Source organism: Silurus aristotelis (assembly GCF_946808225.1).
Source record: "Silurus aristotelis genome assembly, chromosome: 7".
NCBI lineage: Eukaryota > Metazoa > Chordata > Actinopteri > Siluriformes > Siluridae > Silurus > Silurus aristotelis.
In genome coordinates this window covers 16,520,492-16,534,041 of record NC_139580.1, presented here as the reverse complement: position 1 = coordinate 16,534,041, position 13,550 = coordinate 16,520,492, and the positions used below count along the sequence as shown (strand labels likewise).

Sequence of the window (13,550 nt, the reverse complement as noted above, 5' to 3'; positions counted from 1 at the left end):
TAGATAGATAGATAGATAGATAGACATATGTATTTTAAGCCAACATGTCTTTTAGAGTGAAGTGAAAAATGCAGGACTAAATAAAACTATAATTTGAACTTTCTCCCACCCTCAGTGGGTCTGAAACAGGGTTTCTACACTCCAATCCTGGACCTGTGATGTGCAGCAAATAAACCTTTCCTTCGTTGAACTTACTCAATTTAATTTCAGTTAATTATCATGTCACTTTGGAGCTGGGAAACTTGAACCTGTACTAGTGAATCTCAAGCAGTGTGTCATTCTTCTTATGCTTTGAAGGTCAGAATCCACCACAGGACCATTGCTGATTGCATATTTGGTTGGTTGAATTTTATAAACATTTGTTCACCAGTGCAGAAGTAAAAAACAATCTGATACACCTGTAACCAACACTGCACACTACTTCTCATTTAATGAAACACTATACTGTAGAACAGGGGTGTCCATTCTTATCCAGAAAAGGCTGCTGATGGTGCAGGTTTTCATTCCAATCGAGCAGGAGCCACGCCTGATTCCACATGTCTAATTAGTTGATCTTGGCTTTCAATAGACAGCTCGGGTGTGGCTTCTGCTTGGCTTGAAGGAAAACCTGTACCCACATCAGCTCTTTCTGGTGTAGAATGTGAATTATCACCACAAGCTTTCTGTGGAAAGTGCAACACAAATGAAGATTTACATCTTTAACATGTTTTAATAAAAATAAAATGATGTTCACATATATATATATATATATATATATACACACACACACACAATCGTTCAACAAACACACCATAAACACCTCAGGTCACCTTTAATAAGAAACCATTATATGACCAAATGTATGATTATATTAGTTTTGGTTTACACCAAATAGAGTCTGTGAGGTCAACAGTTAAAAGCCTCATTCTGGTCTGTGGCAGGCTTTCTATACTCCAGTCCTAATGGTACTTTGTTTACGTTGGGACTGGATGTGGTGTGTTGGGAGCTAGGCAAACTTAAAGTTACATTAGAGTGGGTCAGCAGGACTCAAGTTAAACATCCAACGGTGGTCTATTAAACATCCATTTATCCATATAGACTAGAACAGCATTTCTCAATCCAGGTTGTGAGGTAAGAATACTCTGCACATTTTGGTGTAGCTCTCTTCTCACTCACCCAGTTCAAGCCATGTCTGGTTTGGTAATAAACAGATGGGTTGAGACCAAAAAAAATACACTATAATGCACAGAGAGTGCATCGGTGTAGCAGCACTGAGTAAATGTACCATATAAAATGGCGGTGTGGTGCACATAGTCATAGTGAGGAATACTACTTAAAACAATTATCTGATTTAAAAAAAAAAAAAAAAAAAAAAAAAAGAAAAGAAAAAAGAGTGCATAGTATTTAGGGTAACATGCATCTCTTCAAGCTGACATGTCTCTGGGTTTAAATCAAATATGTTGTGGTGCATCACTACAAATGTAAAACAGACAAATAGCAGCAGACACACCCCTTGTGGAGGATTCAGAACGTGAGCAGTGGTCATCTAGTCATGGTCAGGACACAGTCTGACCACAGGAGCCATTCACTACCACCAAATTGTCATTTAATCCGTGTTCCTCTTTTTGCGATGGCTCAGTGAGCCGTCTCTTCCTGTGTGCTAAGTCTGTAACACTGTCCTCCTCTGAAGTGGTACTTTTTTTCTCTTCCCTTTTTCGCTTGTTTACCAGTCCTGAGTAGCCCTCTCCGATACGTCCCTCTGGCACACCGAGTGTGCGCAAACACACTATAGCAGCGGCTTGTTCAGCAAATTTCTTGGACTTCTCCCTGGAAAAAAAAAAAAAAAAAACTATCATGAATTAGAGTTTAAGGTTTTAATAATAAAAGCTATTAATAATGCAGCACTATTTTTAATAGCTTACTATTATTATTAACTAACCATAGTGTGGACCTATACTTCTTATTTGCCACTAATACTGTGGACTGGAAACATCTGTCTTGAGCACGTTGCTCCTGAAAAAGGAGAAGTTATGAAAATTTTTAAATTTGCAATTCCGAAGTGCAGCTGTTGCGTAGGGTTTTACATGCTGTGGTTACATGAAGAATGCTGATGTTATTGCGTTCAGATCTCACAGTTTCATACACAGGCTGATCCACCTTCTTCTTCCGGCTCCATTCAAGCAAATACATCTTTGGGGTGATCTGAGGGGGATACTCTCTCCTGGATTACACACATATTATGTTAGGCTCTTCACATAATATTTTAAACATCGAAATATTTGAATACCATTTATGCTTAGGGACTAAGCAATAATACTGATTTACCTTTCTGAAACATTTTATACTGCACTACTTATACAAAAAAAAAATATTTTGTCATTTTTTTCTTATATTTGGAATCGACCTTTCGAACTTAATAGCCATAGTGATGACATCTCCGTCCATTACAGGCTGGTCTGAAACATTGCTGCTGGTGGCATCAAGGGCTTTCTTGCGAGCCTCCAGCTCAGCCTGGGTATTCTTATAGAAATCAGTCATTCCAAATACCTTACTGCTCATGTCACAAACACACAAATACACTTCTGTTATTATTATTTACTTCAAAATTTTTTTAGGTAAGACCCATCAAAACAAGAACAGATAACAGTTCAGGCCAAGTGCAGCTGCTGGAACATGACTATGCTTAACAGGTACAACATCCAAAGGTAAATAAAAAATTTCATGCCATTTTAATGAAATATAATAATGGTTTTTGATAGTGTAGTTATTTAACATATCTATATATGAATAACAGGAAATTAATATTAAAAGTCTGTCTATACTGCCATATTCATCTTTTTCCTTTGGCCTTACATTTCCAATACTTTTGGAGGTACATGCTGTTGTGTAACACTTTTTTAGACTCTTGTTAAACACAGTGTGCCCCTTAATGCAGCCGAGCTGCACTTCCTTTTATAAAACATCTGCATGCTTAACTAAATACTTTACCAGATTTCTTCATTGGTCTGTGCTGCATGAAGCTGTTTGCCCATTGGCGATTCCACCCTATCCCTTAACATCTGGCACAGGCAGTATTTAGTGTTGAATGTGTTGTTGTCATAGCGAACAGCCTACACACAAAAACAACATGTACTATTGTGTACGCTCTTTACTACACTGTAACTGAAGCAGGAACAGTAACACACCAAATAATGGAAAAAAAGTATCAAAAACATTTATTTAAGCAATTGAAAAAAGGTTTAGTACTCACATATTTGACATATTCTTCCATAACCTCATCTACTGACACCATTCCCTGGCAACGAAATATTGATGGGTTCCACATAGCAGCCCGAGCTAACATCACAGCAGATGCTCCTGTTGTCTCTCGAAATTGTTCGATATCATCATATGTTTTTATAAGATCAAGAGAACCACCACTACAAAAGAGAAAGAAGAAATAACTGATGCAAGAGGGAATAAAAAATAGGTGTATGCTGGAGGAAAAAATATATTTTCCTGGTGTATACATTTAAAATTGACAAATGGACATAAAACAAACACCACAACTATTCAATTCTCAAGCAACTATGCAAAAATACAATAATAAATAAATAAAAACAAGCTTCCAGTACTGATGAAATTCAATAATCAGAAGGTACAAATAAAAGCAGATACTGACTTAGCTATCACTGGAATGGACACATTTTCAGCTACAGCTTGAATATAGTCACAATGGACTGCATGCCGTGGTCTCTCCTCTCTCATCCTGAGAAACAGAGACTTTGACTGTGCAGCTGTAAACATACCTTCAAGCAATATATTGTAACCTCAATGTCAAACAAAAACTGCTTCAAAGAGGTCTTACCTGCCATGCACTGCTATTGCTGCCACCCCTGTTTTTTCAATTCTCTTCACCAAACTAATGGTTTCCTCCAGCTGATAAGGCAATGATTAGTACATCATCATAATTAGTACCATTCTTAGCACAATTTTTAGTTTAAAATACACTATGTGGCCAAAAGTACGCGGGCACCTGACCAGCTCACTTATATGTGCTTCATCCCTGTTGCAACATAACTGCGTAGAATGTCTAGGTTTCCTGTAGCCGTGACACCTTTGGGGTGAAATGGAATGCTTACTTCACCCAAGGTCTTCTCCCTTACCTTATGTTCCTGCCTAATACTCTTTTTGGCTAAATGATTAAACCCCATAGCCACACTCAAAAATCAAGTACAAAGACAAGTGCCCACATACTTTCGACCACATAATGCATAGTACATAATCATTGATGAATTCTCCGATTCAAAACTTTCCCTTCTGGACTCTCAATATATTATTACCCATCTGTAACACTGTTGTTTTGTAACATACTAAAAGAGAAAGGATTTCAGACTAATCAGATTTTGTTCTCTGATATTTCCATGCAGTGCTGCACATCCGAATTCTAGATTTCACAACTTTCAGGACTTCCAGTAAAAAATGAGCTTAAACAAATGGGGGATTTTCATGGACATAGGCTGAACTGAAGGATTAGCCACTATGTTCAACATATGTCTATTCGTTTAACTGTAAGACAAAATTGGTTTTGTATCAATACTCTTATGCTAAAGCAACTGATTAATGCAACCAATGAACACTTACAGTGGGAAGGATTCGAATTTTGCAAGTTACTGGTTTTGAAATTCCCCTCACCAGAGTGGTCAGAATCTGCACAGAACAACAAAAATAGTAAATATAATTTGAGATATTAAAAACAAAGTTATTCTAATGAAACACAACAAAAAGGTCAGTAATCGTATGTTGCACTGTATCTGCTGAATCACAAATTGGATACATACAGTCTCAATTTTGTCAGGATCAGAAAGGAGTGCAGATCCCATTCCACCCTGCAGGAAACAGACAATAGTACAGACAATAGCACACCAAACATAAGAACAGAGAACAACATTCTCCTGAAGAAAGAGAACTGGTGAGGTACATGTTTGACAAGTAGTTCACACCTTGGTCGAGTATTCCTTTGGACAGCCCATATTCACATCAACAGCTGCTACATCATTCTCACTGTTCAGGAATAAGACGTTAGATCATCAAGTAGTTCGCAAAAGCATAGACTAGAAGAGATTTGAAATTCGGAGTATACCGAGATACTCTCTGATAAACTCACACAAGCTTGGCTACGGCCAGTGCTCTCTCTGGATCAGCCGTTCCCTAAATAAACAAAAGAAAGAATACATTTTCGTTTGCAAATTAACACTATTATAATTTACATTAGTTAAATACATTATAAAAAAACACTAACACTAACCATCTGAAAGACTACATGGTCTTTCTCTTTAGTACAGGTGCGAAACATAACCCTCTCGTCTGGTGCTATAAAGTCCACAGTCTCCAAAACATCTGCCAAGAAAAACAAAACACAACAAGGATACAACCTCTAATATTTTCTATTAAGGTAAAAATGAATGTTATCTTTGTATGATTACAAAAAAATAGAGTACAGAAAGACTCACTATTCACAACCCTCTCACACTGAACCATTTTGAGATCAATCAGTTCCTTTACGAAAAGAAAAAAAAATCATCATGTCATGCAAGAAAATTAAGTCTCTCCAGGCTACAAAATAATACAAGCATGCTAAGATGTATTGTAATATTGTAATATTTAAAACTTGTTTTAAACATCAATATTTAGACAAAAAGAATAAAAAATTAAATATGTAAACCTTACCTCACAGTAGACAATATCTGCACCATAGTCCAGTGCCAAAAGTCTCATGGGTAAAGTACCTACTCTCACCATGGGTGCTAGAATCAACCTATTGTGGAATGCCATTTTGCCCAGTACAGATGTCATGATACCTTCCTCAAAACCTGATGATAAAAAGATGTAACCATAAGCTTGAATGTTAGATGACTAACCAGTCAATGGCAGTGGTTTCAACTAAAAATAAATGTCTTATGTTGTATCCTACACGTGAAATTATGCTACATCATCTTTGGATTTTATGGTTAATTGACAATGCCAAACAAAAGCAAATAAAAAAAGTTTACAAAACCTGTCTTGGATTCCCCATTTTTTTTTGTAACCCTCGGTAGTATGACACTGAGATGTGTTATGTTCAAAACATGAAATGCAATGTATTTGGTAGCGTGTGTTTGGGAGCAAAAAATCATTAATGCGCATGTAGGTCGTTTTGAAGAAAAGGTGAGGAAGGCGAGATTGAGATGGTTTGGACATGTGCAGAGGAAGGACATGGGGTATATCGGTAGGAGCATGCTGCGGATGGAGCCACCAGGAAGGAGGAAAATGGGAAGACCAAAGATGCGGTTTATGGATGTGGATAGAGAAGACATGCAGGTAGTTGGTTTGAAAGAGGCAGATGTAGAGGACAGGGTAGTGTGGAGACGGATGATCTGCTGTGGCAACCCCTAATGGGAGCAGGCGGAAGAAGAAGAAGATATAATCATTTGATGATTGGCTTAGTGCAGTGGTGTCAGTGTAACCCTTTCAAGATCACTTGAATTCAAGTCAAGAATGTAGATTTCATCATGTAGCAGGATGAAATCTCCTCCATGGTAAGGATGGAGATTAGAGAATAAAGGTGAAGCACATGGATGTTTATTTGGGAAGATCAGGAACAAAAGGCATTTTGGTCAGGAAGGGTGAATGCCATTTCCTGCTGTATACCTGGTAATGTTACACATCTATGATTTAGTGGCTGAAGTGGCTGTTTTATCAGCCGAAGTAAAACTCCATAACATGTACTATATAAATTAGTTGAATGTAACATATAGGTGGACCGTGTAGTTGTATAGTTACTGATCTGCAACTCTGAATAGTTCATCAGTCAGTTCTTTATCACCAACACCTGGGATTAGTCTATAACTCATAACTATGGTCAAATGTGACCCTATAGTGCATTCTGTTAAGTGACAGACAGAATAAAAACGGACTGATAAATTGTAGACTGATTCAAGCAGCTGTGTGTAGCCTCTATTGACATGTGCCTGTAACCGGTTAGCTGACAGTTAATTACCATCATTTAACATGTACCATTCAGAGAGTTTGACATGTCACAACAAAGATATTAAGCATTTTGTTAGCTAGTTCTAAATTCCGTGGCCTTGTTACACAGCAAATCATTTATTTCAATAAACTTACCGGCATTAAAAACACGCTACAATGTTTACAGCGCCGTAACGCGTGTTCAAATTCCGGTTCCTGCTACGTCATCATCAAGCGACAGGACATTTGGCCACGTTTATAGGTGACGTACTAGCAGAATATGAGTACTAATATCAGCAGTACTGAATATCCCTAAAAGTATAATGGCGTCCTTGTCTAGTTTGTGCAAATTTGATTACATGTAGTTTCTTCATATATATATATATATATATATATATATATATATATATATATATATATATATATATATATATATATATATATATATATGGAGAAACTACATACATATACACACACACACACACACACACACAATATGAGGTTTAAAGAGTAATGTTATGGTCCAATTTATTAGTCATTTTTATACAATAGTCTTTAGGTGTCTATTATATGTTATTGCAAGAAATGTATGTAATAAGATATGCACAAGAATTTACTTCAAATTCTAAATCGTATACCATCCAAATCTTATGTACATGTGAGAATTCACACATTATTATTAATGCTAGGCTTTTATTGTACTTTTAGCTTTCTGTCTGACATACCTTTCCCATATGTGGCAAATCAAGTATTTATTTATTTTTTACTTGAAAAACCTACATGAAATGTTGTCAGCAAATAGTAGCCTAAAATTGATTTGTTTTTCTTTACAAATAAATCTAAGGTTATGTTTGGACTAGGGAGATTCTCATCTCATCTGAAGTTTACATCGACATGTTATTGCATACTTGTACTTATACATGTTCTGACATGTTTGATCACTTAAATGACAATACAATCATGAAGGCAGTTAGGTGTCATAAAGTCACATAAAGTGATTAAGACTACAGAATATACTATAAGAGCCTGGACACACCAGATGGCTTTAGGCATCTTTGTTTAGACATAAAGGAATAGCCAGCATAGATATATTTCTGAGTTTATTTCTTGTTGTATGGCTGGCTTCTGGTGAGATTCATAACTGTATACTTTAAATATACATAATTTGCCTTTAAGGTAAAATTGTAATTCCTGTAATTCAATATATTTTACATAAAAAAAACCCCACAAATGTATAACACTTTTTAATTTAGTTAGTTAATAGTAGTTAATTGGTTAATATTTATAATGCATTGGTGGTCAAGAATTATGCAACTTTCTTCTTGTCTTGGATTCAGGCTTAATCTTTAGTATAACTCTACAAGGCCTGCCTGCCACAGTAAACCTACAAAAGAATAGTCCAGCTGGAACTGAAGTTTTCTGTTTTAGGATTGGGCTTTCCACAGGCACAAGTGTGGCCTTTGGATTTCCTCTGCTACTCAACTCTAATCCGCTGACTAATGACTTCCTAGTGTATATGGTGAATTCAACACATGCCAAGGTTCTTTTGATTTATCAAGTTAGGAGTTTTTAATTTTCATAACATCCTACAAGATTAATTTAATTTTACTACTGTATAGATCTCATTAACAAAAATATATAGGTGAAATGAATTGTGTCTCAATTGGAGCATTTCAGTTTATGTTCAGTTGGTTAACATTTTGTCTAGGTCACTGTTACAGGCTTCCCAAATCTGGACTTTGAGAGCTCATCTAATCATTTTATTCTGGGGCTTCTTTTGGTGGACAGCAATGCAATCTATGAATTACAGACACTGACTGTTATATTAACAGATGTGGATGCGCCTCCAGCTTTCTTGGATGAAAGTATGGAATTACTTTGTTCACTGGCTTGTGTGTAGTCTGATTATACAAAGGTCATTGTGGGTGTCATAATAAAATATCTTTGTTTTAGCCTCAATCCTCTACATAGTGGAGAAGTCTCTGCCAAGCTTAATCTATCAGCCAGCTGTCTTTGACCCTGAAAATAAACCTCTAACTGTATGTAGATATCTTCTACTCTCTGTTCATTGCAAATTGGGGTCTTTCTCAATCACATTTTTTCACACTTTCTTTCTGCCTGACCATATTCAATACAACATTTTTTGTCATATATTATTATAAATACACTATTTTTAAGCAGTACTGCAAAATCTCAATTGGGATTTTTTTTTATCACGAGGTTTATGTATTTAAAACATCTGTAATTCCCCACAGTTTGCTGCTTTCAGCATCGATCACAGTAACGGCTTCCTGTTCACTGTCAAACAACTTGATTATCTCACAGATCCCAGGAGGTAAGAAATCCAGAAATCTAGTGCATTCCTTTGGAAAATGGGTCACCTTTGTATTATATATTATATATAGTGTTTTTGTATTTTATTGTGAATTGTCCTTTTTGTCACTGTTGGTCAGGTATTACTTCAATATCTCAGTGAATGATGGGAATAACACTGCTACCAAACCGTTGTTCATCAGTATAATTAACCTTAATGATAACAAACCATATTTTGTAAAGTAAGTAAACCAATTACATTCAAAGCAATCTAAAATTTCTTCTTTCTTAACTGCAAGACTCATCTATTCATCTTTCCTACAGCATACAATAATATTTTGCCTTTTATAGCACCATTACATCTTTTACTGTCACAGTAGAGTTGAGCTCAGGGCACATGATGGCCGATATTACTGCTGTTGTCCCCAGTGACTCATTTTATAGCAGTTTCATTTTCTACACCATAAGTGACAATTATCTTGCCATACACAAATGTAAGGTTGATTCAATAATAAATGATTAATACTCTTTTTTTTATGTCTTCACAATAAAAATATTAGTTTTTTTTATTTTGCTTGAAAATCTGAGATGTTCTTGGTGTCTTTGTGGGTTTAGTTTTGTGGGTTTGTGGGATTGGTTACAATTGCAAACAGGATGGATCGAGACTCAGCACCACTGAGAGACAGTCCAACAGTCACAGTGACTGTTACAGCCAGCTTTAGTCCTACTGGGCCACCATTACTCAACACAATTAACATCACTGTTACTGTCAAAGACATTAATGACAACCCTCCCATTTGCTTTGCTGAAAACCAGAGGTGAACTACTCCTTTTACATACACTGTATTGGGAATAAGACTAGATTAGATGTTTAGAATATGTCTGTGTGCCCGAGTTGATGCTATATAGTATTATAGTTATGTGGTATCTTGCAAACTGTGTTTATATGTTTAAAACAGGAGAGGGGTGCCAGAGACCGAGGTTAAGGGAACCATAATTTCTACCATCACATGTACTGATAACGATGTGCTGCCTTTATTCAAAGAGTTTATCTTTATTGGTCTCTCCTGCCTGGGTTGCAGTCAGCTGTTTGCCCTGAAAACCACCCAGATTATAGTAAAAGTTTACACATGCACATTTGTGAACATTGTGTACTGCCTAAGTTTATTGCACCTAATGTCAGGGCACTATACATTAATACTAAAATAAATTAAATTAAAAAAAAAATGTGAGAAATTATTATTCTGTTTTGTGTTTTCTATAACATATAGTTGATTTGACTTCCCCACAGCTGAATGGTACTTTGGACTTTGAAGATCCTGGCAATCTCTATGCAGGAAATGGATATAGCCTCTTGATTACAGCAGTAGATAAAAATGACATCAGTTTAAAAGGTATGTCAGTTGAGTTTATCCAAACAAGGTTCCTGCACATATTATCTAACTGTATATATGCACACTGTTTGAAAGTTTTGACTTTTATTTCTCTGTAGGAGATGCCTTTGTTTATGTGACTGTAACCCTGGCTAACAAATTTGCACCTTTGTTTCATCCTGTGTCTTATTTTTATGCTATTTCTGAACTTCTTGGAAGTAAGTACCATTTGTCTCCAACTCCATCCTTTTCCCCTTTTATTTCTAGCAGTGTATCAATGAGCTTACATAAGGACATAAAATGTTTAAACCTAAATAAATACTAAAATAATGACAGTATAAAACATCAGAGGAGTACATGATAGTAAAATATATTTTTACTGTTTAACTAAAGGTACAATTCAATGTAGTCTATGATAACCATGAAACTAGTGGCTAGAGAAACACCAGCGAGTTAGCCAATTTAGATTTTTAATTATAACAAGCTAACTGGTGGAAGCAATATACTGGACAAAAAAAAGACAAATTTTGGCTTGTCAGTTTGTAATGGTGTTTTCCTTTTGCCTACTATTTTCTTTTCTTAACTGAACATGCATGCTGATCAGCTGCAGTTGATCATGCATGCTGATCCAACCTTACTGCAGTACTCTATAGTGTCTGGTGGAGGTGCAGGAGGAAGAAGAAAAATCTTCCACTTGGATCCTTTACTGGGCCAAATAACCTTGCTCACTCACCCAGATATAAGGACATGCAGACACACGTGCTAAACAACAAGTGGTGGATGGAGATCCTATCAGGCCACGATCTGCCACTACCTCAGTTAGAGCCCAATCTTTGTGGAAATAATGAGCACATAAAGCTTAAAGTAGTGCCTTCATTCTCACTCTTGTTTGCCCACTTACAGGTTGTTATTAATGTAACAGAGGCTAATGATGAGCCTCCGATATGTGGCCCCAATAACACAAACCTAGTAATTCCAGTAGACCTGAGTTTAGGGATCGCTATCCAAGGTTTTACACTTTCCTGCACAGACAGAGACACTCCACCCACTTCGTTCATCAACGCTTTCTCAGGTACTGAATAACAATGTTATAACAATCTATCTATCTATCTATCTATCTATCTATCTATCTATCTATCTATCTATCTATCTATATATATATATATATATATATATATATATATATATATATATAGAGAGAGAGAGAGAGAGAGAGAGAGAGAGAGAGAGAGAGAGAGAGAGAGAGAGATAGAATTTAACAAAGCTGAGTCATACATTACAAGCTTCCCATGACTTGCTGACAGAATCTGCCTGAAGATCGCTATCAGCCTTTATGTATCTTCTGTGGGTTAGTGTGTTTGTTAAAAGCTCTATGGCAATTATCTTGTCTCAATCCATTTTAGGAGCCAGCAATGTGAACAACCATTTTGGCTTTTCACCAAGCGCAGGCATAAACATACCAGTCTGATACTGGTACATTTGACTTCAGCAAAGGGCTGGACACACAGTGGAGCTACAGACTCGTAGCACTGATTTCTGATGCCAACCTTTGGTCATGGCAAGGCCATACCAGAGACCCTTTTCAGACTGGCACTGTTATTATCAATGTGCGAGTGGTTGATCCCAAGATCACCACTGTCATCACCACACCTACAGTGGGTGTGGTGATGACAGTGGTTGATCCCAAGATCACCACTGTCATCACCACACCCACTGTAGGTTTGCATACATTTACATTCCAAAAAATGTAACCTTTAAACTCAAGGAAAATCGTTTTGGAAAAGTGTGGAAAAAATTGCAGGAGTTTAGATAAATAAGGCATGGTTACTCATGCACTGAATGTGAGATGTAAGAAATTAAACTTTGACTTCTTCCTAAACAAATGGGAAGAGTAACCAGAAGATAGGGCACCTGGTGTAAGGAAAAAATGAGGCAGCTGAATTTTGTATATGCATTACTGTAATCCAGAACTGGCAATAAAAAAATGAAATTACAGCAAGCCATTAGTAAGCACTGACGCTGAATAAGCTGTCATACTTGCATAAGTATACATTGTTTTGAACAAATAACTGATATGAAAAAAAATATAGAATTGGCCAAAAATCAGTATACAGTAGATAGTATAGTTGAATTTCCAGTAGAAAATGCAGTTAACGTTCTAATTATTGTATAAATAATTGCATGTAACCCCACTGATGTGATTTGTCACAACCTTTTATCATCAGATGTCACATAATTAGTTAAATGCTATCAAAATGTCAGATGATCTCAATATAAATAGACCTATTTCAAGGTTTCATAGAGAACACACCCAAAAAATAAAAAACAAATCTTACTTAAAGACCAAAGACTTGGGAATACTTTCTTGAAAGTATAATTTAGGTTTTTGTTCATTCAACCTTTGAACATCCCCTACTTCAATAGATGCAGGTTCATATAATACCAGGTATGTGATTTCAGGCTTCAGGCTGTAAACTTTTAAAGTATTTATATTTAACAATGATTATGTGAATATGGACACAGAAAACCAAAATAACAATATTGGAAGTATGAGAGAAAGAAGGTCAGTATCTACTGTACAAAAGGCTGCATTGAAATCAACACTCTTAAAACTTTAATACTACAAAAACTAATATATTGTCTTTATATATATTTACAGTCCAGAGTCACATATATCAATGTGGAGAAAAATGCATTCAATACCGGTGACTGGTATGTGTGGTTTGTCATTGCTCTGGGAAGTTTTCTTCTCCTGCTCATGTTGGCTTACCTCTCCTGCTTGTACTTCTCTACTAAAAAGTGTCATTGCTGTGAGCCTGCACGAATAGATGGCAAAAAGGAAGTGTGAGTATAGTTCACAAACTTTTGATATCAACAATGCTAGTTTATAATGATATA

At 36.1% G+C, this 13,550-nt stretch overlaps 2 protein-coding genes across 2 annotated transcripts; one reads left to right on the top strand and one right to left on the bottom strand.

Moving 5' to 3' along the window:
• Window positions 1–689: 689 nt before the first annotated feature.
• Window positions 690–7,217, bottom strand: dus2 (dihydrouridine synthase 2). The gene is made up of 16 exons (XM_083547575.1): window positions 7,123–7,217; window positions 5,689–5,831; window positions 5,472–5,517; window positions 5,267–5,358; window positions 5,126–5,169; window positions 4,962–5,022; window positions 4,800–4,847; window positions 4,603–4,668; window positions 3,827–3,897; window positions 3,641–3,727; window positions 3,230–3,398; window positions 2,968–3,089; window positions 2,384–2,530; window positions 2,113–2,200; window positions 1,919–1,992; window positions 690–1,806 (listed from the first exon to the last, which is right to left on the bottom strand). The coding sequence occupies exons 2-16, from the start codon at window positions 5,812–5,814 to the stop codon at window positions 1,536–1,538; spliced, it is 1,512 nt and encodes a 503-aa protein (XP_083403701.1). The 5' UTR covers window positions 5,815–5,831; window positions 7,123–7,217; the 3' UTR covers window positions 690–1,535.
• LOC310729374 (cadherin-related family member 3-like) lies at window positions 7,174–11,034 on the top strand (the record flags this gene model as incomplete). Its single annotated transcript, XM_083547470.1, has 10 exons — window positions 7,174–7,228; window positions 8,799–8,831; window positions 8,920–9,005; window positions 9,222–9,301; window positions 9,420–9,521; window positions 9,631–9,778; window positions 9,910–10,097; window positions 10,239–10,395; window positions 10,571–10,673; window positions 10,772–11,034. Coding segments are annotated over 10 exons (1,158 nt in total), but the record flags the coding sequence as incomplete, so codon positions are not given.
• Between the last annotated feature and the right edge of the window lie 2,516 nt (window positions 11,035–13,550).

Excerpts from the sequence above, each read along its gene's own strand:
- dus2 (XM_083547575.1), bottom strand. The coding sequence starts at position 5,814 with ATGACATCTGTACTGGGCAAAATGGCATTCCACAATAGGTTGATTCTA. Across the intron at positions 3,898-4,602 it reads AAATTCGAATCCTTCCCACT|CTGGAGGAAACCATTAGTTT; the intron begins GTAAGTGTTCAT and ends TTGCCTTATCAG. Across the intron at positions 1,993-2,112 it reads ATCAGCCTGTGTATGAAACT|GAGCAACGTGCTCAAGACAG; the intron begins GTGAGATCTGAA and ends CTCCTTTTTCAG.